The following is a 27,983-nucleotide window of genomic DNA, read 5'->3' as shown; positions in this document are numbered from 1 at the left end:
ATCCTTTAAAAACAAGGGGGTGGATGTGAGCTACACCTGCCCGTAGTCCGATTGCAGTCGGCCATATTGAGGACAGGCAACTTGCTCTGACTCTGGCTGCAGTTACAGTGCAGTAGATAGGTAATCCAGTCATCTTCACTAAAAAACAATTCATAACTCTGTGAAAACTCTGTGGGCCCTAGTTTCCTAGACTAGGTACAGTCTAGGTGAAGCGCAACTGCGCCGCACCAACGGTGTGTGTCCAGGCGCATTTTGCAAGTTTGGGGCACGCCGCAGTCCGGCATAGACTGGCGCAGGCACTCCCCTCGTCCCTCCTACCGGCGCAAACGGCAAAGAGGGAGGAGAGAAGGCGGGAGTGGGATTAACACAGCTGATTCAGATCTTCACCAATCAAATGAGCTCCTCTCCTCACCTTTAACTGCGCCGCGGGCAATGCATACTGCAATTTTGTCATTTTATACTTCAACATAGACGATGATGACATCATCATGTGGTTTGTTGTCTCTCAGTCCAACAGGTGGAGGTGGAGGTGGTGGAGGGGGTGGAGTCTGTCCAGCTGCCCTTCAAGACCACAGCTGGTCTGTCTGAAGACGTCAGAGTGGAGTGGACGGACAGAGACCACAGGAAGGTCCATGTGTATGAGAACGGTCCTAAAGGACAGGACCAGGTTTACATAGGCCGAACAGAGATGAATGAAGACCTGCTGAGGACTGGAGACCTCAGTCTGACCCTGAAACACCCCACAAGGAGAGACACAGGAGAATACACCTGTTTAGTCTACAACAAGAACGGAGACTTCATGAGAGGGACAGTAGTGAGTCTAAAGGTCAAAGGTCAGAGTTTTTTGTTTGTCTCTGGTTGTTTGTCTGTCTCCGGTTGTTTGTCTCTGTCTCACTGTCTTCTGTCTCGTCTACAGAGAGAACTCAAGTCAGAGCTGAAACAACATCCACTGATCCAACTCCTCTGATGGCTGATCAATCAGTCTGATTGGTCTGTTGAAAAAATTGTGTGATTACTGAAAGGATCTGACTTTGGACCATGCAGCTGGAGACCCGAGATCATGGGTGAACTACAAACTATTGTGATAACAGCCGTGTATAAAGTGAGATTAAAATATAAACAACAGATAACTTTTTCTCTGAGGTTGACTGTCTGTCTGTCTGTCTGACTTTCAGTACGTGTTCTTGTAGAAAGGGTGTGTTGTATCATAAATTATCACGGTTTTCTCCATGATTACCTCCATCACAGTCTTTAGTTCTGTCATAATTACTACAACCACTAGATGGCGCCTATCAACAAAACTCAGCTATGGGTCATAATAACCTGCTGTACACACAACCAAAGGCTTTTTTTATATGATATATGATATCAATCATGGTATGTCTGTTTATATAGAACTATCTTTATTTTAATTTTAATCAATGGATTATATTTTTTCTATTGTCATTGTTGGATTGTATTGTACTTGATTCACTGTTGTTTGCCAGAAAATAAACAACACCTGGGCCCAGGTGAGGAAAAAAACTCATTTATTGTTCGTAACAGCTCACAACATACACACACAAACAACACAGCTTGTACATAAAATACATACAACAAGTACATGCATCAACAACTTTGATTTTATATTTTGTTCCACATCTTCAACAAATTAATTCAGATTATTTTTAACCACTAGGCTAAATGTACACTATAGGTGGAGAGTAATTAGACTTAATAACAGGGATCTGATGACATGGATCCAGTTGACCCAACAGGACATGAATTAGTCTTTGTGCAGCCTCAGTCCTCTCTGTCAGCTGACCTCAGTGGGAGTTGGTCTGTCTTTTCTTCCCTTTGCAGCAACAAACATTTACTTATCAGCGCAGAGTTCTGGTTCAGTCCATCACTCCAGGAAGAAGCGGCTTTAACAGGACTGTGGCTTTTAGAGAAGATGAAGGAATTTGTGGTTTTTGTGACGCTGCTGTACGGTGAGAAAAACGTCCATCTAAATGAGACTCTGGTTGTGTGAACTATGTTTGAGAAGACAGGTGGCCTGACACCAGGGCCTTATTGAAATGAAACTAATTCGATTTCTGAGCATTTATTCCTCGGACCGGTTCATATAGACAGCTGTTGTAGACCACTGTGGCCAGATGTGGTCACAGGGATTATTACATTTTCTTCATTACCTGGTTTAAGCACAACTATTTTATTCTAACTATTGATTGTCTTCATATAAGATTTATTTATATGCGGATCGGGAGCGAACGAGAGAGGGAGAAGACACTAGGCACCAGATTTCTTGTAACAGCGTAAATAGATGGGGGTTGGTTAGAAATGAAGAGAGGAAAATTGGAGTGAATTGGGATCGACTGTTGGTGTAAAGCTCAGCTCTGTCTTTGCTTCTGAACCACATGTTGCTCTTGAAAGTGGAGTTGAGTTAGATCTATAAAAGAGGACAAAGAGAAAAACACTACAGTCCAGCAGGTTCGGCTCCAGTAGCATCAAAGAAGTGTCAGTCTGGGTTTTATAAACTGGATAAAGTTTCATGATGTCAGAGGAAGTGGAAACAGGTCTCATCATGTGACATGAAGCCATTTGTCAGGTCAGCTGATCAACTGTTCAAGTGTTCAACCTTATTGAGCATCATTTCAGAATGGAGAGCATCGTAAGCTTCTTGTGAGAATGGTAAGCTGTCAGGTGTATGCGGTCCTGCTCTGTTCCCCACAGGTGGATCTTCTTCAGAGGGATGATTATCTTCTGGTTTCTGGCTCACCTCTGTCTGTGTCCTCAGTTTCCCAGCATGCCTCAGCTGTGGAGACATATGAGGGAGTGGAGTCTGTCCTTCTGCCCTGTGACTTTAGTACGTTTGACCTGGACGAGGCTTCAGTGGTGTGGAGCCGCTCCTACCTCCGTCCTTCAACCGTCCACCAGCGTCAGCCGGACGGAGACGAACTCAAAGACCAGAACCAGGACTACAGAGGACGGACGTCCATGAGGACTGACGCTCTGAGGACCGGAGACCTCAGCCTCACTCTGAGGAGACCCACCACCAGAGACAGTGGCAACTACACCTGCATCCTCAGAGCAAGGGGCCAAGAGGAGAGGCAGAGTCAAGTACCACTGCAGGTCAAAGGTCAGAGGACATGGACTCATCAGAAATGTGTTTTAATGTTTCACATCATTGTTTATATTGATATTTTTCATCTCATGTTGTTGTTTGTGTTGACTACAGAACGTCCTGTAGACTGGAACTTCATTGTCATCAGTGTCTGTTGTCTCCTGCTCTCACTGGCTGCTGCTGTTTACACCATCATACTGTATCAGATTACAAAGGAAATCTGTAAGTTGCTCGGACTGCTAAAGAGCACAAGTTTAAAACAAGCTAGCTTGTTGTGTCAAAAAGCTCTCTTACTGCATTAGCTAGAAACGTCATACTACATATGTGCATTTCTGTTTCTCCAATTTGCACGATAATGGTGTCATGGAAACTGAACACATGAGAAAGTCTTACAAATGTATCCTCCAAGAATTCATTGTTCCAAAAAAAAAGACAATGGGAAAATATGTTTTTCAGCAAAAATCTCCAAACGTGACACAAGCTGCAGTTCCTCTAACTGGCCACTAGAGTGCGTCTCCAACAGGAAGTCAGTTCCCATTGACAAAACAGTCTTTCAATTATCAATGTGAAACTTGGAGTAAATCACACAATATGCTGAAGTGTTGTGAATTGATCAGAAATATTGTATTACTGTAATGTTTATAAATACTATGATCTCATGTTGTTGTTGTTTGTGTTGACTAGCTACAGGATTTCTACCAGTCGGGATCAAAGTTGTCCAGGTCCTCCAAGTTCTCCTGGTTCTCCTGGTTCTACTGTTTGCTTGTGGAGTTGGACTATGCATTTTCTTCCTTCATAAAGGAACTGAGAACAAAAATGGTATGTAGTGTGTGTGTGTGTCATGTCCCTGCCTCCATGTCCTCCTTGAGGTGTTGTTTGGTAGAGACTTCAAGGTTGGAAGAGACGTTAAAGGAGAACTATGCCAGTCCAGTCATTTTTTCACTGTTTCAGTCTCTTTTTTTCTCTATGGAGCTCCTCCTTCAGTTTCAGAGTGCATATTTTACAACAATGTCACAACTGCCCAGCATTTGTTTTCAACAAAGCCATCAGAAGTACAAGTGCAACAGCAACATCGTCAGTTCCACACCGCTTCTTTTTCTCTGGCTCTACCATCGTAAACACGTGTGAAACGAAGCTGTTGCTGGCTTCTTCTTGTAACGTAGAGATCATAGCTCCAGTTATGATCAGTTTTCAGCAAAGATACGCCGCAATTACTCCCAAAGTGTTTAATTAGGGCAAAAATCTTGTATAGTAGTTCCTCTTTAAAGAGCTGATGTAGATGTGATGGAGGAACACACGGTCATGAGCCTCAACCTCTGACCAATGCTTTGAGCCTCTGTTTGGTCTGGATCATTCATGCTGATGGAGGAACTCACTTCACTGTTTACTAACAACAACACTAACATCTACTCTCATGTTGTTTCTGTCAATTACAGAACCTCCTCCAGACTGGATCACTGGTCTGATGGGTCTACTGAGTCTACTGTTTCTACTGTTTCTCCTGCTGCCCTTGCTTCTCCTGACTGTCCTGGGTTATTGGGTCACGGATAAAGCACTTAAAGAAAATATATTTTATTTATTTGGTTTTTCCTCAGGTAAGAGGTCACAGTGGGATTGAGCAAAAGTGTTATTTTAATGTTTTATTGTTTATTAATATCTAAATATTATATTGTTGTTGATTGTGTTGACTACAGGACGTCATCCAGACTGGGTCAAGGTTCTACAGGTTCTCCAGGTTCTGCTCGTTCTCCTGGTTCTCCTGGCTGCTGTTGCAGTTGTTCCTTCCTGTGTCATTCTTCATAAAGGGATTAAGAACACACAGGGTGTGTGTGTGGTGGCGGGGGTTTGATTAATCAGTGTGAATTGTCTCTTTGTGTCCTCTCCCACCCCACCCCACCCCAACACCCGCACACAACTGTAACGCTCATTATGAGTCAATGGTGCAGACGGTTTAGTCAGAGTCAGTCGGTACCGAGTGATATCACCCACTGGCTTGAGAACTGTTGTTTTGGAGTCAGGAGTTTGTGATTTGGCCGTTGCCATCTTGGGTTTTGTAACCAATAGATACCATATATGGTAGAAGGGGTGGAGCTGTGGAGGAGTGAGGGGTAGATCTGACCCAAGCTCCATGAACACCCACCTACACCAGCTACATGACTGATTAAATAAAGTAACGTATGCTGACCCATTCTGCTTTATCATCTATTGGTTTTAAATGGAAGTGTAAACTGAAAAAAATAACATAATATTGTATTGAAGAAAACTTCAGACTTGTGAGTAAGACCACAAACTGATTAGGAAAACATTTGGTAGGGTGATTTTATATTAGACTTTTATACAAACTGACTTCATCATGGAACTGAAGGAGTCAGTTTAAGGGAAAACAGGTTTAAGGGACTTCTGCATTGGCTTCACTGTTGAAACACAGAGTCAATGGTCACGTGAGATGACGAGAACTGAAAAACCTGAAAACTGAATGACTGGTGGAAGGTCAATAACGCCCGTGTCATGTTCGTGTTCCAAGGATGAGGCCGTGTTGATAGCAAGTAACTTAGTTTAATGTCTCACGTTCTCAACAACATACATGTGGCTCCATGCAGTCTTGCTCTACCCTGTTATATGGTACGGTAAGCTGACTACTAACCAGTACTGCCGCCTAGCGGTCAAACATGTAATAACATCTAATCATAACATCCCCCCTTTTCTAAGGTAAAATGCATTAATATGAATTATCACATTAGCTGTCAGTTATTTCAACCATTTCACATTCAGCATAACTCTGCAACACATAAGCAGTATAAACAGTTTATATCAGATTGCATAACTCATATCTAAGCCAACACTAGACCATTTAGAACACATTCACAACATCAATCAATATACATTTTGTTCAACATCTTTAACATGCATATTGAATTTTCTTTGTTTATAAGTTCAGTCTATCAGGCTTTCTGATTTCTCTTGTGGACCTTCTTAACTCAGGTTCGCTTGGAGTAGGTGTGTGAGAGTCAGTGTTACAGTCCATAGCAGGTGTGGGAGTTACCTGAGATTCACCACAGGTTACACTGAGCTCACCAACAGTCCCTTGAGGAGTCTTTAATAGACTGCGACGATTGCGTCTGAGGATTTGTCCATCATCAGTTTTCACTGTGTACGATCGTGGAGCAACTTCTTGCAGGACAGTTGCTTTTGTACTCCATCCATCAGCATCCTCAATCCTGACTGTGTCGTTGTTAGTCAGTGGAGGGAGATGCTTGGTTGTTCTGTCATAGAATGACTTTTGCATCATTTTCTGTTGTCGTAGCTTATGCTCAATCTTTGAGTGATTCTTTTGCTTTAATTTGTCGTTTTGATGACTCGGCAATGTTGTTCGTAGCTTCCTCTTCATCAGCAGTTCAGCTGGTGACAGGCCGCACTGAAGAGGTGATGCTCTGTAGCTCAATAAAGCCAGATAGGGATCCGAGTCACTGTCAGCTGCTTTCTTTAGGAGTTGCTTGAGAATGTGAACTCCTTTTTCAGCTTGCCCGTTTGACTGTGCATAGTGTGGGCTTGACGTCACATGCTTGAAATCATATTGCTCAGCAAACTTCTGCCATTCTTTGCTGCTGAAGCAGGGGCCATTGTCGCTCACCACGATGTATGGGATGCCATGCCTGGCGAAGATAGATTTAGCATGTGTTATGACACAAGTTGATGTTGAGCTTGTTAGTAGTGCCATCTCAGGGAAGTTTGAGTAGTAATCCATTACCACTAAATAGTCTTTACCTCTGAGATGAAACAAGTCCATTCCTACTTTGTGCCATGGTGCTGTTGGCACCTCAGCTATCACCATAGGCTCTTTGCTCTGCTTGTTCCTGTGTTTCTGGCATGTTTCACATTTACTTACAAGTGTTTCAATGTCTTTGTTCAGTCCCGGCCAGAAAACCGTGTCTCTCGCTCTCCTTTTGCACTTTTCGATGCCGAGATGGCCTTCATGTATCCTGTGCAACATGTCCATTCTCAAAGCCCGTGGAATAACAATCCTGCCCTTTTTCAACAGCAGACCATCCACAGTACTAAGCTCACCTCTGACATGGTAAAATTGTGGACACGAACCAGCTGGCCATCCCTCATCCATGTTCTTCATGACATGCTGTAGCTCAGCATCCGTTGCTGTAGCCTCCGCTATTTGTCTTGACTTTGTGTCCGACACAGGCAGTGTAGCCGACACCATGTTCACGTGACACTGTATGTCCTCGTCTGTTGCACTCACACTGTCGCCTGTAGTTGCTCTGGATAGGGCATCAGCAAGGACTAGGTGTTTACCTGGAGTATATATCAGTTCAAAATCATACCTTTGCATCTTCATCATTAACCGCTGAATCCGTGGAGACATTTCATTCAGATTCTTTTTGATGATGGCGACCAGCGGTCGATGATCAGTTTCGACTGTGAAAGACGGCAGGCCGTACACGTAGCTATGAAACCGCTCCAAACCATACGCCAGTCCCAAACATTCTTTTTCGATCTGAGCGTATCGGCATTCAGTTTTTGTCATAGCCCGAGATGCATAGGCTACCGGTTTCCAGTGCTCACCCTCAGCCTGGAGTAGAACGGCACCAATACCATCTTTGGAAGCATCTGTAGACACTTTTATCCTCTTCGTGTGGTCATAAAATGACAACACGGGTGCTGTGCTCAGTGTGTCCTTGAGTTTTTGCCACTCATGCTCATGTTTCACTGTCCATTTAAACTCACAGTCCCTGTGCAGAAGCTCTCGTATGCATGATGTCTTTGCTGTCAGATTGGGAATGAATTTACCTATGAAATTCACCATCCCCATGATGCGTAGCACCCCTGTCTTGTCTGTGGGCCTTGGCATGTTCTGTATTGCATGTATTTTGTCTTTATCTGGCTCGACACCACGTGCAGACAGCTTGTCTCCCAGGAAGAGGATCTCTTGAACGCCAAACTCACATTTACTCTTGTTGAGTTTCAGTCCATACTTTTGTATGCGTTCCATAACTCTGTTCAGCCTCTCGTTGTGCTCTTGGGCTGTGGACCCCCATATGATGATGTCATCAATGTAGACTCGAACTCCATCCAAGCCCTCGATGATCTGCTCCATCGCTCTGTGAAATATTTCAGGTGCTGACTTGATTCCAAAAGGCAGTCTGAGAAAGCAGTATCTGCCGAAGGGCGTATTAAAGGTACAGTACTTGGTGCTGCTTTCATCCAGTTTCAGCTGCCAGAAGCCTTGTGAGGCGTCAAGCTTTGTGAAGTATTTGGCACCTGACATTTCACTGATGATCTCTTCACGTGTAGGTATTTGATAATGTTCACGCTTTATGCTCTCATTTAGGTCTTTAGGGTCCATACATATTCTCAACTCACCATTCTTTTTCTTTGTGATGACCAGTGAGTTGACCCAGTCTGTAGGCTCATTAACCTTTTTGATCACTCCTAGCATGATCATTCTGTCGAGTTCTTTCTTTAGGCAGTCTTTCAGTGGCGCCGGAACTCTGCGTGCTGCATGCACAACTGGTTGGGCTCCTTCTTTCAACTGTATTTTATATGTGAAGGGCAAAACACCAAAACCCTTGAAAACATCTGAAAAGTTCTGAACAATTGTGTCCATACAGTCAGTTGTTGGGTTTATGGTTGGAACGATGCGATGCACTCTTTTCACAAGCCCCAGTTCTTCACAGGCTCTGTCACCAAGAAGTGATTCACGTCCCTCATTCACAACAAAGAAGAATAGGTGGTGCACTTTTCCTTTAACTGTGACACTCAACCTGCATGTGCCCAAACATTTGATTGGCCGCCCATTGTAGTCTTTCAGTCCAGATTCTTTTCTTTTTATTTGTGGCTTATTTTTCATTGCCTTCACATCACACATGCTTATGAGATTTGCTTTCGCACCAGTGTCCAATCTCATGGTGACTACAGTCCCATTTATCATTAGAGGAGCTATCCACTTATCTTCTGTAGTGACATCATTTACATTGTCTGGCTTATTTATTTGTTCACTTTCACAATTCACCATTCCAACAAAGAACGTGTCACTTAGATCAGGCTCGTCTATTAAGTTTACAGTTTTTTCTTTCTTCCCCTCTTTCCATTTGGAGAAGCATTGTTTAGCAAAATGATTCTTGCCTTGGCAACTGGAGCATTGCTTACCAAACGCTGGACACTGTCTAGGCTTGTGCTGTGAGCCGCAGCGCGTGCAGTTTATCATCACGTCCTCCTGCTGTGCAGGCCGGGTCTGTGTGCGCCGTCTCCGCTGATACGACACTGCTCCAACCGCTGCCGCGCTGTCGCTCTGCGCCGAGGCGACTGCAGACATCTCGCTGAACGTCCTCACGTGCCTTTGGGACAGCTCACTGGCCTGGCAGATCTTAATGGCTCCTGCCAGCGTCAGCTCCATCTCCCGTAGTAGCCTCTCTCTGACCTTTTTATCCGCCACGCCGTAGACAATCTGGTCCCGGACCATGGAGTCCAACAGCGCCGCGAAGTTGCAGGACTGCGCCTTTAGCCGCAAGTCCGTCAGGAAGCTATCAAAAGGCTCATGTTGCCGCTGTGTACGAGACCGAAACACGTACCGCTCGTACGTCTCGTTCTTCTTCGGAGAACAGTGAGTATCAAACTTGCTAAGCACTACATCCAACTTTTCATTATCTTCAGGACTGTCAAACACGAACGTGTTAAATACTTCTATGGCCTGTGGCCCTGCTATTGTTAGCAGCAGCGCTACCTTTCTCGCCTCCGGCTTTGCCTCGAGTCCTGTAGCAGCAACATAAAGGTGAAACCGCTGTTTGAAGGTGCGCCAGTTCTCGTCGACGTTCCCCGTTAGTTTCAAACTTTCCGGTGGTTTTAAATCCATGTCGTTCATTCGAGTTTACTCCTGGTACCATGTCATGTTCGTGTTCCAAGGATGAGGCCGTGTTGATAGCAAGTAACTTAGTTTAATGTCTCACGTTCTTAACAACATACATGTGGCTCCATGCAGTCTTGCTCTACCCTGTTATATGGTACGGTAAGCTGACTACTAACCAGTACTGCCGCCTAGCGGTCAAACATGTAATAACATCTAATCATAACAGCCCGTACGTCATTTTATCCTGTCTCTGTCCTCAGTGTCCTGGCATGAAGACACTGTGGAGGTCTACGATAGGTGGTCTGTCCTGCTCCCCTGTGAGGACTCTCCTTTACCCATAAACCCCACAGTGATGTGGAGACACCACGACCTCCGTCCTCCAACCGTCCACCAGAGACACGAGCTGGGTGACGACCTCAGAGACCAGAACCAGGCTTACAGGGGCAGAACGTCCATGAAGACTGAAGCTCTGACCACTGGAGACCTCAGTCTCACTCTGAGGAACCTGCACCTCTCTGACAGCGGAAACTACACCTGCATCATCTCAGCGTCTGGAAATGAACGGACACTGAGAAACATACAGCTGAAGGTCAAAGGTCAGAAACGCACCCCAACATCTACATTACAGGATACAGGTCAGAGTTGTAGATACAGGTTGTTTATGTTCATCTCATCCACAGAGAAGTACTCTACAAATGTTGAAGGCTTCGTTTTGTGTGGTTTCCTGGTTTTGCTGGTTCTACTGGTTGTTCCTCTTGGTGTCGCCTGGTGCCTTAAATTTCATAAAAGGCTGATCTTAAAAGGAGGTAAGAATTTGCTTAATTTACATTAACTGTGACTGACTGACAGGAATGAGCAATGTTGTTCATTGTCTGTCTGCTGTGTCTCCTGTTCTCAGTGAGGACTTCCTGTCCAACTGTCTCTGTTCCGATGTCCTCTGTTCTCTGTGTCCATCTGTCCCTCTGATCAAACCAACCACTGCTCCTGATCAATACTGATCAATAGTCAGAGTGAAAACACCAACTGATGCTTTAACATTTCATCAGCAGCACCGTCCCAGACTTTAACTTTGACAGGATCAACTTTATTGATCCAAAGCAGCGTTGACAGATTCACAGACTGAGACACTTTGATGTGATGGACGTTTGTGTGTCAGTGTTTTGTTCTGAGGTTGGACATGAGTGTGAGACTCTGAGAACGGACACAAGAGAAGTCTTCTTCTCTTCAGTGGACAGTTTTCATCCACATGTCAACGTGACAGAGAAAAGACTGAGAGGAGACAAAACTAAACTCTGATCATGTCCAACACCTTCAACACCTGGTTTGACTTCCTCCATGTGTCCACTGCCCCTCTGGTCTGGTTCTGTCCTTCAGGTTCCTCTACATCTCTGTGATCCTTCAGTAAAGAGATTAAAACCTGCTGCTGCTGTCTGATGACATCATCATGTGGTTTGTTGTCTCTCAGTCCAACAGGTGGAGGTGGAGAAGGGGGCGGAGTCTGTCCAGCTGCCCTTCAAGACCACAGCTGACCTGTCTGAAGGAGTCAGAGTGGAGTGGACAGACAGACACAACACAAATGTCCATGTGTTTGGGAAAGTTTTTAAAACAAAGGGCTGGGATTACATAGGCCGAACAGAGATGAATGAAGACCTGCTGAGGACTGGAGACCTCAGTCTGACCCTGGAACGTCCCAAAGTGAAAGACACAGGAGGATACAGATGCAGAGTCTACAACAAGGATGGAGACTTACTGAGAGAGACAGCAGTGTTTCTCTGGGTCAAAGGTCAGAGTTGTTTGTTTGTCCCTGGTTGTTTGTTTGTTCCTGGTTGTTTGTCTCTGTCTCACTGTCTTCTGTCTCGTCTACAGGGACATGGTGAAATATCGTAGAAAAAATACTTCTTCATCCGTTCTCAGTCTCCAGCTCCTGCTCATGGATCACACCTGTCTGCACAGGTGAAGCTGAGAGAGAGAGAGAAGAGGATGATTCTCCCTTTTATTGTTTACATACATTGAATTATAGTCAATACAATTTTGCTTTTTTTATGACGAATTTTCAAAATAAAAGTCTTTAATGTCAAGATGAAAACAGTCCTGCAAAGTGATGTCACTTCCACTAATGAATGCTGGGCCTCTCGGGTCCTGGACGGGCCAGTGGGTGTTAAAATAACCAATATAATGTAAAATAAATGATTTCCAGGTTCTGACTGCTGCTTTCATAAAGGAGTCACATGCTACTCTCCTTCCTGTGTGGTGTTGACCTGCTTCAACCTCAGCCTCCTTCACCATGTCACCACTATTTTCCCTTTATATTAGTCCTGTCATAATTACTACGACCACTAGATGGCGCCTAAAGCTCACGTGGAACTGAACTGCTTCATTACTGTAACAGAGACAATCAGGTCTTTAACACAGACAACAACATGTGGTCCACATGGCTGCGTTATTAGACTATGGTTTAATAATCGTTCTGACACAGCAGCACTCCTTCCTGCATGTTCTACGCTGGTTCCAAATGTGCATACACCTGGTCAGAGCTGGCGTGAGATTTGTGCGTACCGTACGCTCACGCTCAGATTGATAAATGCCGATCCTTGCGGTGAATTTGGTGTAAATATTTTGGGTGTACACCATTTTCGTCTTTTTGCTGTACGCAAAAATTAAGTAGCAGTTTTACACCCTCTTTGATAAATGAGGCCCCAGGTCTTTAACTGTACATTATGCAAAAATACATACAACAGGTAGGCTACATGAATCAATTTTTATTTAGGAGGAGATTAGACTTCATGACAGGGACCTGATGATATTATTTTGTTGACCCAGCAGGACATTCTTAGCTTCTGTGCAGCCTCAGTCTTCTCTGTTATCTGACACTCGATATGGGTGTTGGTCTGTCTCCACTTCCTGCTGAAATCTACAGTAACATTCCTGGTTCAGTGCAATTATAACCGTTACTCAGTCCAGAGAGAAGCGGCTTTAATGGGACTGTTTTTTGTTTGGTTGTTTTAGAGAAGACGAAGATGTTTGTGGTGTTTGTGACGCTGCTGTACGGTGAGAAATATTTTAACTAACTAACTAGACATGGACTCTTAACTTTATTTCTCTCCAAACTGTTTCACATTAAACTCAGCCATGTACAAAGTACTGTTCAGTTTTTGTCCCTCGACATTTTCCTACACTGCGTAAAAACTACACTGCAAAAACTCAAAATCTTTCCAAGAATATTTGTCTTATTTCTTGTCAAAATGTCTCATTTCTAGTCAAAACTAATCTCTTTCCACTTAAAATAAGACTCATCACCTAAAAATCAACTTGTTTTTAGATCATTTTCACTTGTTTCAAACTGATTTTCACTTGAAATAAGTAGAAAAATCTGCCAATGAAAGCAGGTTTTTTTGTGCTTGTAATAAGAAAGTAAAACTTGCTCCACTATCAGATTTTTCTACTTATTTCAAGCGAAAATTTGCTTGAAATAAGTAAAAAGTGTCTAAAAATAAGCTACTTTTTAATGTGATGAGTCTTATTTTAAGTAGAATGAGATTGTTTTGACTAGAAATAAGACAAATATTCTTGGTAAGAGTTTGAGTTTTTGCAGTGTACCTAGAGTGTTGTTATCTAAATACATAGATTACATGGTTTTGTTATAAGTTTGTACGGCTTCTAAAAAGAGGTTATAAATTGTTTACATTGAAATCAAACATTTACAACTATGAAATCATTATATTTTTGTTTCGTTATATTAATCTTGCACTTTTCCAGCTTCTGCGTTTATAAGAAACAAACCTGTGGTTCTGGCTCACCTCTGTCTGTGTCCTCAGTTTCCCAGCATGCCTCAGCTGTGGAGACATATGAGGGGGTGGAGTCTGTCCTGCTGCCCTGTGACTTTCCTACGTTTGACCTGGACGAGCCTTCAGTGGTGTGGAGCCGCTCCTACCTCCATCCTTCAACCGTCCACCAGCGTCAGCCGTACGGAGACGAACTCAGAGACCAGAACCAGGACTACAGAGGACGGACGTCCATGAGGACTGACGCTCTGAGGACCGGAGACCTCAGCCTCACTCTGAGGAGACCCACCACCAGAGACAGTGGCAGCTACACCTGCATCCTCAGAGGGAGGGGGGGAGAGGAGAGGCAGAGTCAAGTTACACTGCAGGTCAAAGGTCAGAGGACATGGACTCATCAGAAATGTGTTTTAATGTTTCACATTATTGTTTATAGTGATATTTTAATCTCATGTTGTTGTTTTTGTCGACTACAGAACGTCCTGCAAACTGGATCTACATTGTCAGTGGTGTCGTTGGTCTCCTGCTCTCACTGGCTGCTGCTGTTCTGCTGATTTACAAAAGCTATAAAGCCATGACTAAGAATAGTAGGTTGTGTTTTGTGTGTGTGTCATGAATGTTTGCAAGAAATTAATTCCAGTTAATGTGATGTCAGAGCTGTAGACTGAGGTCAGAGGTCAATTAGAAGTGAACTCTGTTGTGAATTGATCAGAAATGTTTTTGTTTTATTCAAATGTGTATTGTTTTCGACAGTCTTGGTACATGATACATCTAGAACATGAATACATACATGTATGTTACATGGATTCAGATCACAGGAAACATAAACTAAGTGAGAGAGAGAGACAAAAGTAAACATATAAGAGTAGTAATGATGATATCACATAATATTATGATGTCACAGAATCCCAGTGAGGTGAAGGCAGCATGTGAAAATTCTTAATTGGGTAGATTGTACACCTTTATGTGATCTCAGAACCTTCCCCCGCCCCAGACACACACACACACACTTTCATAAGATGCGACCACAGCACATTCTTTCACTTGTGGGACATTTGGTGTCTTCCAGTGTCTTAAAATAATTTGCCTGCCTGTTATTGTGCCCACAGGGATTACAGATAAATCACATTTACAGACATTTGACAGAAGTTTCATCCCCCAATAAGCAGAGCTCTGGACAGTGAAAGTGAACTTTTTTCAATACAATGGAAGAAAGTTCACTTTCCACTTTTACATTTCCAGCGTCATTCTGTACAATCTACATGCAGAAATGTTGTATTAACATTTTATCGTTTATTCATTTTTGAATCTCATTTCGTTTTTTGTGTCGACAGATGATTCTCCGTTTGGCGTGGGAGACGTGGCTCTCCTGTTTTTCCTGGTTTTCCTGGTTTTGTTACCTACTGGTCCTGCTGCTGGTGTTAGCAGTTTCATCCTTATCAAAATGATTAAGGACCCAATGGGTATGTTTTGTATGTTCGTGTGTGTCATCTGGATCATTCATGCTGATGGATGAAGTCATTTCACCGTTGACTGACAACAACACTAACATCTAATCTCATGTTGTTTGTATCAATTACAGATCCTCCTCCAGAGTGGTTCACTGGTCTAATGGGTCTGCTGTTTATCCCCATTCTCCTGATTCTCCTGGGTTATGGGTGCTTTGTCTTTATCAAAATAATCGTTGAAATGGACGACACAGGGGGTATGTGTGTGTGTGTGTGTGTGTGTGTGTGTGTGTGTGTGTAAGAGTAGAATTGGAATCTGTAGTGAATTGATCAAAAATGTTGTTTTAATGTTTTATTGTTTATTAATGTTTCAATCTCATGTTGTTGTTTGTGTCGACTACAGGACGCCGTCGAGTCCGGGTCAAGGTTCTCCGCGTTCTCCTGGTTCTCCTGGTTCTCCTGGTTCTCCTGGTTCTCCTGTCTGCTGCTGCTGTTGTTCTTTCCAGTGTCATTATTTATAAAGGGATTAACACAGAGGGTGTGTAGTGTGTGTGTGTCAGTCTCTCTCTTCACTGTGGACATGAGGACGTCACTGATCCATGTTCCTGTCTCTGTCCTCAGTGTCCTGGCATGGAGACACTGTGGAGGTCTACAATAGGAGGTCTGTCCTGCTGCCCTGTGAGGACTCTCCTTTACCCTTCAACCCCACAGTGACGTGGAGACGCCACGACCTCCGTCCTCCAACCGTCCACCAGAGAAACCAGCTGGGTGACGACCTCAGAGACCAGAACCAGGTTTACAGCAGCAGAACGTCCATGAAGACTGACGCTCTGACCACTGGAGACCTCAGTCTCACTCTGAGGAACCTCCACCTCTCTGACAGCGGAAACTACACCTGCATCATCACAGCGTTTGGAAATAAACGAACAGTGAGAAACATACAGCTGAAGGTCAAAGGTCAGCAACACACACACCAACACCTACAATTACAGGCAGGGTTTCTGCTGGGTCTTAAAAAGTCTAAAAATTGAGAATCAAAATTTTAGGCCTTAAAAAGTCTCACTGTAAATTCATTTAAGTATTGTGTTCAAGTCTTAAATCATTTTAAACAGGTCTTAATTAATAACCTCAAGTGCTCAATAAAATGATCCTCCTTCATCGTGCTTTATTGGATGTATTGACAACTACAAATGTCGTGCTATAGGTCTTAAATTTCATTCATAATGGTCTTAAAAAGTTTTAAATTTGAGTTGGTGAAACCTGCAGAAACCCTGTACAGGATACAGGTCAGAGGTCAAAGGTCAGCTGTGGATACTGGTCTGAGGTCAGATCTGCTTCATCTCATCCACAGAAAAGTTCTCTACCAATGCTGAAGTCCTCGTTCTGTGTGGTCTCCTGGTTCTAGTGGTTGTTCCTCTTGGTGTCGCCTGGTGCCTTAACTTTCATGAAAGGCTGATCACTAAAAAAGGTATGATGTTTTTGTGTGTGTGTGTGTGTGTGTGTGTTGACCATCAGTCTTAGAGAACACCAGACTCTATAAAACTTTATTGTTGTAAAAATCTTCAATTTTTTGTTGAGAGGAGAGACCAGGAACCACTGTCTGGTGAACGAGACGTCCAAAGGAAATCAATGAAAATGGATGTTGACAAACCACTGGAGGCAACGTTACTCAGAAATGTTTGAAGGAAATTAAATTACAGACAGCATCAGATGGCTACTCAAACATGCACCGAGAAGTTTATTTACTTCAAGCAAGCCGACATGTTTGTAAAAGTCGATCTAATTCAAAGTCTCCCGGAGTCTCGCGCGAGCCCGAAGTTGCAGTGCTGGTGTATTCAGGCGCAGTAGGAGCTACCGCTTGTGTCATAAACACAGGAATATCAACTCTTTACTTGCTTCAAGTGTACATTTTTTCCACAGACAGCGTCAGATGGCTACTCAAAGATGCGCCGAGAAGTTTTTTTTACTTGAAGCAAGTAAAGAGTTGATATTCCTGTGTTTATGACACAAACGGTAGCTTTTCCACCTGCTCCTGAACACACCGAGCACGGCAACTGGGTCTCGCGCGAGACTCCGGGAGACTTTGAATTAGATCGACTTTTACAAACATGTCGGCTTGCTTGAAGTAAATAAACTTCTCGGTGCATGTTTGAGTAGCCATCTGATGCTGTCTGTGGAAAAAAAATGCGGCTTTGAGGGCTGGAAACAGCCTAAACAGCGGAACTTACATCCACTCCCATTCATTGCTGCCGTGGCGATGCGCGGACATACGCAACTACCGCAAAACAGGAGCGATTAAACTGAAAATCTTCAGATTCATTCTTTTAGACCTAAAATGATATGAAAATACACCCCTGAGTTGAATTCGCCTGGAATTGTCCTTTAACTGTGATTACTACATGACTGCCACAAATGAGAAATATTGTTTTGGCCTTTATTTGATAGCACACAGTAGAGACAGACAGGAAAGGGGGAGGCAGAGAGAGAGAGGGGGAATGACATGCAGGAAAGGACTGCCCGATGCGGGATTCGAACCGGGGCCGTCTGCGGTGAGGACTGTAGCCTCTACATGGGGCGACCATTTTAACCACTGCGCCACGCACCGTCCCACAAATGAGAAATATTGTTAATTGTCTATATAATTACCACCTGTCAGCAGCTGCTCTTGATGAAAGCAGAGGCCACATTTCCTTTGGGCAGCACAGGAATGTTAGCCAGGCTAGTGCCGCCTACTGGTTCCGGCTAATTTCATTTGCCTCAAACATGTAGTCAGGACACTAGCAATGCGTTTCGGTTTGCTCGGACGGACCAATCAGCGAACAGACGGGTAAGTGAAGGCGATGACGTTGAACTCAAGCGCTCAAGATTAACCTATGAGCTTAACCGGTGTATAGCACACTTGACCACCAAGCAGCAGCGATTAGTTGAAGCAAATGTAAGCAACCGCCTCCCGGAAGCAAACGAATCCCTATGGCTGGTGTTCAGACGCTATATGAAATGTAATGAAATAAGCGGCTGATGCATCAGGCTACAGGAATGTCACAGGTCCACACAAAATTCAAAGCAATAGTGAAAAACACCCTAAGAGATTTGTGGAGCTGATTTGTTTTGTCAGTGCTGTGTTTTCTCATCTGGCACGACAGCTTTAACATTAGCTGGCGCAAATTTCACTTTCATCGTCATTCGTGTTAATGTCAACATCCATTGTCATTCGTTTCCATTGTGTGTTTTTTGTTGTTGTGTTGTTGCTTTTGTATTCATGTTTTCCATTAATGTATTTATCTGAGATGTCACAGCCAGAGAACAGCTGCCAACACATAAAGCTCGTTCAGGATGAACTGCGCCTCGCCTGGAAGGTGGGCGACACCAGGCGGCAGCAGCAGGGGGTGGTGACGGAAAGCTGCAGTCAAATCGGACAGTTTCCAGCCGCCGTCAAAGACTAGGAAGTCACAGAACATCCTGTTAGATCCATCTGTAGGCTACCTGTAGTTTGCAGAACACGTTGGATAGCTGTGGCTGAAGAAAGTGTGTTCTCTACCCTTTGTTCTTTTTGTGTGGCTTGTAAAGCACACAAGTGCATTGCTCAAGTGTTATATAAGTAACCTTTATTATTATTATTATCATCAACCACACAAAAGTTTGTTAACAGATTAAACCTTCATTACACAACATTCATTTAATCTAGCATTAAATGATGAAATTAAATTAATGAAATTAGGATTTTTGACAGCACGTAGTGTTTGTAGTCCCAACTAAAGCCAATCAGCTCTTTGATCAGGCAACAGCCAGGCGTTTCCCATTCCCAGTCGGTTTACCTTTTTTAATGGATGGCACAGTTTAGACAGACAGGAAATGTGAGGCAGAGAGCGAGGGAATGACATGCAGGAAAGGGCTGCCCGATGCGGGATTCGAACCGAGGCCACCTGCAGGACTGTAGCCTCAACATGGGGCAGCTGCTCTACCAAGTGAACTAAACGCCACCCCAGGCCGCCTTCATCTCGTGAGGTTATCGTTGCAGGTGCCTGCATGACGTCAGAGCGAGTCGGGATCAAGTCAGACACGAATCTAACCAGCATGCATTGTGCGCTGGTCACTGGTGATCAATTCTCTGCAGGCCTGACTCATCTCGAACGAGCCTATTTATACATCTGTATATTTTAACTTCCTGTTTCCTGTGGAATTGAATTCTGGGTAAAATGGTGTCCAACAGTGTTGCTGCATTCCAACGGCAGGTTGAGTTTCCCTCGTTCACTCACCCTCAGCCCTTAATACATCACATGGAGGCCACTTGGAGAGCAGAGGGAGGTGGGCTGGGAGGAGTGAAAGACACATTTTCCCTCATTCATTAACGGCCCAGACAATCATGGATCGATCACAAATCAGAGGTGTAGCAGTCAGGGTCATAGTGCCAGAACAACTGGTCCATGGTGAATACGTCCTCTCATAATGTGTATGAATGTTTTTGAATGTTGGGTGGTCAGAGGGGCCGTTTGCAACACAATGGCAGCGCCCCAGGGAAGCTCAGCTGTGGCTACAGGGGTAGGTTACTATACAGTACTGCACATAAACACAGGCACAACTGAGTAGATCTGAATATGAAACATCAGATAAAGTTTTATTTTTTGACAAATAATTTATTATATTATTATATATTTCTACTGTAACGTGTTTGCTTGTTGCCACTGCTAAAGTCTGATTGAATATTTACTGGCCCCTATCATTCATTCTCTTCTTCTTTGGTGTTACAGTAAACAATCAACCAGTGGCAGTGTTCATTACTGCCACCCCATGGATCTATTTTTTCAAATCATTTCCAACACATTCAACTCCTGGTTTGACTTCCTCCATGTGTCCACTGTCCCTCTGGTCTGGTTCTGTCCTTCATGTTCCTCTGCAGCTCTGTGATGCTTCAGTAAAGAGATTAAAACCTGCTGTCTGATGACATCATCATGTGGTTTGTTGTCTCTCAGTCCAACAGGTGAAGGAGGGGGTGAAGTCTGTCCAGCTGCCCTTCAAGACCACAGCTGACCTGTCTGAAGACGTCAAAGTGGAGTGGATGGACAGATACAACAGGAAGGTCCATGTGTATGAGAACGGTCCTAAAGGACAGGACCAGGTTTACAGAGGACGAACAGAGATGAATGAAGACCTGCTGAGTACTGGAGACCTCAGTCTGACCCTGAAACACCCCACATGGAGAGATGGAGGAGGATACACCTGCAGAGTCTACAACAAGGACGGAGACTTACTGAGAGGGACAAAAGTGAAACTCAAGGTCAAAGGTCAGAGTTGTTTGTCTCTGGTTTTGTCTCCTCTGCAGAGAATTCATGTCCAGTGTTGCTGGTAACTCGTTACAAAATTAAGTAGTTATAGTAATATATAACTTGGGCAGTAATGGAGTAATACAAGGTGATACTTAATTTAAAAAAAATATATATATATATATTATTACAGTTACTCCGTCCAGTAATGCATTACAATCAGAAACAGGTTAAATTACTAGAGATTATTAGAGAAGCCAGTTTGCAGCAGCTCTTGACTCCCAGGATGCATTGCTGGCTGCTGTCTCTCTGCCCAAGTTGAAGCTTCACTGGATGAGTAAGAAAACTAGAAGACGACATCAAGTTCCTGCAGCTCCTGGTCAGAGGAGCCTGCAGCCCAGATGTCAGATCCTCATCCAGCTGCTGCCTCCAATGAGCATGACTTTTGTATTTTTGTGCACAGCTCAATGAAAATAAATGCACCCGTGTCCATGGAAACAGAGATAATAGATTATCTTAAATCTGCCTCTGTGATGGAAAGCCTGCACCGCTTTCAGAGAGTTAAAAATAAAAGTAACACTCCAGGTTAACACTGCAACACCATCCAGTGTATCCTGCAGTCGAGAGACTTCTCAGAGGGACTCGTGCTCAAAGGTCAAGACTAAACGTCTTCAACAGTTTGACTGAGAATTAATTCACTATGACAGATTATAGCACAAGTCCATTTTGTGATCCCTTGTCCTCAGTGATTATTTTGGTGGAAGTAACAAAAAATGAATCAGTAACTTATCACTAAAATCATAAAGTAATATCATGGATCTATGAGAAACAGATTACTTTCAAATGCAAGTAATTATATTACATTTTGGAAATAACTTTACAGATTACCTGCTGCTGCTGTCTGATGACATCATCATGTGGTTTGTTGTCTCTCAGTCCAACAGGTGGAGGTGGAGGAGGGGGCGGAGTCTGTCCAGCTGCCCTTCAAGACCACAGCTGGTCTGTCTGAAGACGTCAGAGTGGAGTGGACCGACATAGACGACAGGAAGGTCCATGTGTATGAGAACGGTCCTAAAGAACAGGACCAGGTTTACAGAGGACGAACAGAGATGAATGAAGACCTGCTGAGGACTGGAGACCTCAGTCTGACCCTGAAACACCTCACAAGGAGAGATGATAGATACTATTACTGCACAGTCTACAACAAGGACGGAGACTCAATGAGAGGGACAGCAGTGAAACTCAAGGTCAAAGGTCAGAGTTGTTTGTTTGTCTCCGGTTGTTTGTTTGTCTCTGGTTGTTTGTCTCTGTCTCACTGTCTTCTGTCTCGTCTACAGAGAGAACTCAGGTCAGAGCTGAAACAGTCGACCTAAAGGACAGAAGCAGATGCACTGATCCAACTCCTCTGATGGCTGATCAATCAGTCTGATTGGTCTGTTGATCAGTTTGTGATTATTGAAAGGATCTGACTTTGGACAAGAGAGAAGATGAAGGTGAAGGAGCTGATGGACGATGGATGAAGACAAGAGGACCCTACTGAGTCCTACTGCTCACAGTCTGTTGACTCAGTATTGATGAGTATTGATCAGACTTGATAATGTTAAAGGGAACTATGTCCAGGGGTGCAGCACATAACTGGTACGCAGATACACATGTGCTACAAAATGAGGGAATGATGCGTATCAACATGTGTGTCACCTGATGCCGCTAAAAACATGAAAATAAAAACTGCACTCTCCAGCCGTCTCACCTGCAGCTGAGCCGAGCAGTCAGAGGAGCTCTGCTGTTTCTGTCTGTCCAGTCTGGTGTTTGGCTGCACTTTGTATAAAAAGAGTTAAAGATGCAAAGATCTAACTGCAATCTGAGCACCAATCAGTCAATCCAGAGTGGCGCCAGAGTGGCGCTGCACAGCTGTAGCAGCTCACGTGTGTTTTATAATGTAAAAAATATATATATCATTCTCTCAGTCGCTAAAACAGGATTGGGTTGCCATTCAGCACAAGCCTAGTCACAGACCTTTTTTTTTTTCATTCATTCATTCATGAATAAAAAAACAAGAGTCACATAATAAGAAAAAGTTTCTTTTTTCTTTTTTTAAAGGCCAGATGATAAAAGTGAGTTTTAAGAAGTGATATAAAAGAGGATACTTAGTTTGCCTGTCTGAGATCTCCAGGCAGAGCATTTCACAGCTGAGGGGCCCGGGCAGCAAAGGCCCCGTCCCCTTCAGTGACCAGGTGAGTTTCAGGTCTAAAAGCTGGAGGACATCAAGCTCATAAGACTTTAGCATGTCACAGATGTAAGCAGGAGCTTTAGGCCTTAAAAACCAGCAGTAAAATCTTAAAATCAATTCTAAAACTTACAGGCTACAGACTTATGGTGTGAGTACCAAACTCTATCTCCTGGTTTTCATCTGAGTAGCTCACTAAAAAGTTATGTGCACCCCTGACTATGTCAGTGCAGTCGCTTTTCCACTGTTTTGCTAACCCTCCTCCTGGCCATATGCATTTGTTTTCAACGAAGCCGGTGGGAAATCAATGCATGGAGCGGTGGATAACGTTACTTATCTTACTGTTACAATGTGTATATTTGTGTCTTATCAGTCATAGAGAGTTGTGGAGCTTGTTTGTGTTGCGGTGCTGCAGAGACGAGAGGGTGGACCTTGACCTCACAGTCACAGGTGGATGTTTCCTCCTTGTATTGTTTCCAGAAACCAAATCATGGTCAATGTAATTATGCTCTTTGCAACAAATTTTCAAAATAAAAGCCTTTAATGTCAAAGTGAAAACATGCCAACACTTCATTTAAAACCTCTTAACCCCGACTAATTAATGCTGGACCTGTGGGTTTCATATGGGAGTCAGATACCACTGTCATTTCTGTGTTTTCTCTTTTCTCCTGTCATAATCACTACGACCACTAGATGGCGCCTGTCAACAAAGCTCAGCTATGGGTCATAATAACCTGCTGCACATAAGAACTAAAGGTTTTTTTTTCTCTTTTATTTTACATGGCACTCTTCCTGTGGTGTCACCCTATTTTTCTAGGCCTATTTTAATTTGTCATTTGAATTAATGAATTATATTTTTCTATTCTTATCGGATTGTATCATAGGCTACTGGATTCACTGTCGTTCTCCAGACAATAAACATAGTGAACATTTGAATCTGGGAGGAGAGAGAGAGAGAGAGAGAGAGAGAGAGAGAGAGAGAGAGAGAGAGAGAGAGAGAGAGAGAGAGGCGTGACATCGGGCTGTCTGCTCTTAAAGTCGGGAGGAATGAACGTGTCTCAGTCTCCGGTGAAACGTGAACGGAGGAGAGGCGATGCTCCTGCTCCAGATGTCCTGCGCTCCCTCTTCCTCTCCTCCATCATCCTCTCCTTCATCATCTTCTTCTTCCACTCTCCTGAGCTCCGTCTTTGCGCTTCCTAGGCCTTACGGGGACTGACACGCTCACATCCACATCGGGGGGCGACGGGGGGAGAGACAGAGACAGAGAAAGAAAGACAGAAAGAGAAAGAGAGAGAGCGGGGAGGAATTACACGCAGACCCGAGCCGGTCCCGGACCTCCATTGGCAAACATCAGTGGGTACGGGGCCTGTTTATGTGAATGATCCGTGGGTAGCGGCTCCGTCCTACAGGGAGCAGCCGGCAGGCCCTGCTGTCTGCTGGGCTGGTCCTGTAGGGAGGAGGAGGAGGAGGAGGAGGAGGTGAAAGTCACTTTTTAATGATGAGTGGATGTATTGTGTTGCTTTGTTATCCACTGAATTCATGATGTGAACCGGTTGGTAAGTGATGTGCACTGATTCTGCGCTTACCCCCTCTTTTTTTTTTTTTTTTTATTGTTTACCTCCATGTCACTGCTGTGTGTTTGTGCGTAAAGAGGGTGTGTGCGCGCCGTGATACCTCCAGTGTATGTGTTGACTGCGTGTTGTGTAGCTACAACCCCATCCTGCAGACACTGGTGTTTATTTACAGGAAAACAGGAAGAAATCATAGGCCACATATGGAGTGGATGCTGATTCCTCCTCCACCTCCTCCTCCTTCTCTTCCTCCCTTGTTATTTAATGTGAAACCTGTTTACGGCCAAATCCGATCACGTTACTACATCATCACCACCATCATCCACACAGCATGGCAGCGTGGAAAACGCAATCCGCTGCAATCCGCACAGACAGAGCAGGAATAATAAGAGGCCATGTTTGAATCATCCCGGACACAGATGTGAAGCGTTTCTGGCGCATTAAGATCCTCATGTTCACGTCTCCAAAAGCTTCTAGATGATTCCAGGAGGAGTAGCCTATGAGGAGTCCGTGTTGTGATGTTGTTTATGATCAGCACTGTACTGTACGGTTGTTTGCTGAGTAATGAATCATAGCTGTAGCTTGTTGGGAAATGACACGATGGGCTACTGCGGCCCCCAAAAGTTCATAGAAACCTTCGGTGCATGCATGGTGATAGTGGTGATGTGTGTTGTTGATCATCGTGGTCACTGGCGGTCGCAGATGTGTGGAGCCAACATCTGTAAAACTAGATGACTGATGTTTCCCACCTCTACAATAATGAATATGTGCTGATGATGACGCGGAATATTGAACTTATTTCATCGTCAGCATTTGGAGGGGGCACTTTATCCTTCTGTTTTGCTGGTGTCAGAAACTTAAACAATGATCCTGAGGAGAGATAAGAGAGTGATTTTTAAAATGTTCTCTTTGGGCATAGCTTTAATCATTCATTGATTTCATAGCACCCATAGCTCGTTAACGCTTACACTTTCATATTATTATGATACTGAATACTCATTTCAATACTGCAACATACTAAACCAGCTTATTTACTTCACCCTGCTAGTTAGCAAGTAAATAGTGTTGCTACCTGCTGCCAAAGAAGCCAGCAATAAACGTTAAGATAACCTTGCATTTTTTTGTAACTTAACAACCGTAACCGAGTCCAGTGGCCCTACCAGAGCCACACACACCGAGTTGGTCAGTTAGACAATCGATCAGATCAGGTCAGTCGGTCCGACTTGCTAGCTACTGTAACTAACCAAAAACGTGAAGTAATTAACTTAACGTTATCATTTGTTAGTCTAACACAGTGGTCACCACTAATCTGAACTAATGTTAGCCGCCATTCAAATGTCTCCCCATTAGTTAGACTAACAGTATTTGTTCAATAACAGCAGTTATTTACTGTTCATGTTATACTTAATCATCATTATCTGCTACACTTACCACTGCTTTGCTTTCTTTTTTCTTCAGCCTCTTTCTTTTCTTTTCTTTTCTTCGCGCTCCCAGACAGTTGCTCCTCCTCATTTTCCTTCAGCTTACCTTAACTTAAGTGCTTCATACAGGTTAAAGTTCGATTGGATCATGGGAATAACATGGAGCCCATGTCATTGCAAATCGCCCGTTGTTGTTTACGGGGTAGGGGGATGTGATCATTGTGGGTACCACATTTTAAGACATTTTGAGTGGCGTGTGTTTATGTGCTGTGAGATTGTATATACATTAATCCAATTTGAGCCCCCCTCAGGAGGTTGGTTATTGTTTCTAACCTGTGTTTATTTTTTTCTTTCAGGATAGTTTGCTGCTGTTTTGCCTTTTAGAGTAAATTTGTTGTTGCCTCCAAGAGCATATATAGTGCTGAGTGTTGTGTATAATAAAGCACATAAATTAATGTTTTACCTTTTTTATCTTATGTAAACAGTGTGTACTTGTAAGACAAACAACTGTCTTTGTAACATTAGAGTGCCTTATGCTTTTTTTTTTTTAGAATATTGCTGCTGAGGTGTTAGCTTGCTGTGCTTGTGTGAATGTCTCTGAGGATTAGTGGACACTAGCCCTCCATGTAGCTACAGCCTGCTGCTTGTCATAACTGTTTTGTATATTAATAATACCATCTCTTTTTCTTTTTACCCCATGGCACAGAACCACCACCAGACAGTTGCTGCGTTCGGGTTTCCACCTTTTAAGCATTTTAATTTACTTTACTACAATAACATCTCTATCTAGTAAGTGAACATCTCTCTACATTTAGTAAATGGTGCATAACTTTATATCTTTATTTTAAAATAGTAAATTGACTAACCAATAAAGCAGTGTTTCCCATTAATTAAAGAGACTGTGGCGGCCCGCCACAGTCTCGTTAGGGCCCGCCACAGTCTCTCACAGAAAAAAAAAAGAAAATTGAAAAAAAAAAAAAGATTTTATTATTTTTTTTTTCAAATTTTTTATTTTTTTTTCTCACGTGTGTCTACGTGCGGTGCGCCCGCACGCGAGAGAGGCGGCAGTTTGAGAGGCTGACTGGCAGAGATGAGAGCTGGTGAAACTCTAGCATGGTTATTTAAAACACCATCTCTGATCTCTGCCTGCACATAGATACACAGACACGGGCGCACGCTAAATGCGCTATATCGCGCTAATTGCTCAGCTGCGGCGCTATACCCCCCCCCGTCGGACCAACGACCCATCACCCCCCCCCCTGGTCGCGCCATGGTCTCCTGAAATCCTGTGGGAAACACTGAATAAAGTATAATTGAACTGGAAACTTTGCCTCGTATTTGTGTTTATTTCGTTTCACTTGTATTTTGTATTTTCGTTTCACTTGTATTACTTATCTTACTTTGGTAATGTATGTAGCAGGCATAGGCATTTATGTGTATTTTGAATATAAAAAGTATGTACTATATATGGGGATTGGGGGAATGGGGATTGTGTGTGTGTTTATGTGAGTGTTTGTTGTCTGGCCTACCACACCAACCAGTACAGTGGGAGAGGAATGTGTTCGATGGCCACGGCATCTTCTCGTGATTCAGTCTTTCCTTTTAGCTCCAGATGGGAAGGCTCGCCATCAGCATCACTGAACATTCAAATCCCAGAAGCCAGGACAAGAAAATAACTACAAGAAGGGAACAAAAAAACATATCTGTGTCAGAAGAATAGCATCACAAATCTACCTGTTCAAATTGTAATAAATTGTAATAAATGTTTCCACACAATGACTACTTAATACTCATTAACTCAGTTTCCACCATATGAGAAGTAAAGATTTTTTCAACATATAGCCTGAAGAGCCCAATATATAGCCCAACATTATCTAAAACATAAACACAGTGTTTAAATAAATGAATTAACTTCTCCCTGGCAGCACAGCAGAGAAACACACACACACCAAAGACCACGTGGAAGCTAACAGTTACTAGCTGAAGCTATTAGCAGCAGGATAGCGGTTGCTAACAAACCTTTTCTGCACAGCATTTTACTGCTATCTGGATAAACTCCGAGCAGAATTCAACAAACTATTGTTTAGACCATATCTTGTCAGGTTTTGGTGACTTTTCAACTGTTTACCGTCTCTGTTGAAGTTTTCTCCTGATGTCTCTCCTCACGGACCGGAAGAGGCTCACACACGCTCCGCGGTGGCATGGCAACAGGAAGGCGGGACTTACTATCGCCAGATCGCCTCTGATTGGTCAGAGCGGACCTGCTGTTCTGCTCCGAAAGAGCCACTGTGACATAAAATATACAGTTCAGTGTCAT

At 43.6% G+C, this 27,983-nt stretch overlaps 1 protein-coding gene across 1 annotated transcript; it reads left to right on the top strand.

The window, feature by feature from the left end:
• Positions 1-1,878: 1,878 nt before the first annotated feature.
• On the top strand, positions 1,879-23,161 carry LOC146960747 (uncharacterized). Its single transcript, XM_085772091.1, has 14 exons — positions 1,879-1,970; positions 2,777-3,118; positions 3,218-3,325; positions 3,788-3,922; positions 4,540-4,698; positions 4,798-4,926; positions 10,220-10,555; positions 10,640-10,765; positions 11,425-11,742; positions 13,775-14,116; positions 15,808-16,143; positions 20,157-20,468; positions 21,384-21,701; positions 21,785-23,161. Exons 1-14 carry the CDS (start codon positions 1,934-1,936, stop codon positions 21,874-21,876), a joined length of 3,090 nt encoding a protein of 1,029 aa, XP_085628217.1. The 5' UTR covers positions 1,879-1,933; the 3' UTR covers positions 21,877-23,161.
• Positions 23,162-27,983: the final 4,822 nt, after the last annotated feature.

This window comes from Trachurus japonicus, unplaced genomic scaffold, assembly GCF_045865225.1.
Source record: "Trachurus japonicus isolate A0001 unplaced genomic scaffold, Traja_1.0 AP030037.1".
Classification (NCBI taxonomy): Eukaryota; Metazoa; Chordata; class Actinopteri; order Carangiformes; family Carangidae; genus Trachurus; species Trachurus japonicus.
The sequence above is the reverse complement of the archived record's forward strand: the minus strand, read 5'-3'. Positions and strand labels throughout refer to the sequence as shown.

Excerpts from the sequence above, each read along its gene's own strand:
- LOC146960747 (XM_085772091.1), top strand. The coding sequence starts at position 1,934 with ATGAAGGAATTTGTGGTTTTTGTGACGCTGCTGTACG. Across the intron at positions 1,971-2,776 it reads TTTTGTGACGCTGCTGTACG|TTTCCCAGCATGCCTCAGCT; the intron begins GTGAGAAAAACG and ends CTGTGTCCTCAG. Across the intron at positions 3,326-3,787 it reads TCAGATTACAAAGGAAATCT|CTACAGGATTTCTACCAGTC; the intron begins GTAAGTTGCTCG and ends TGTGTTGACTAG.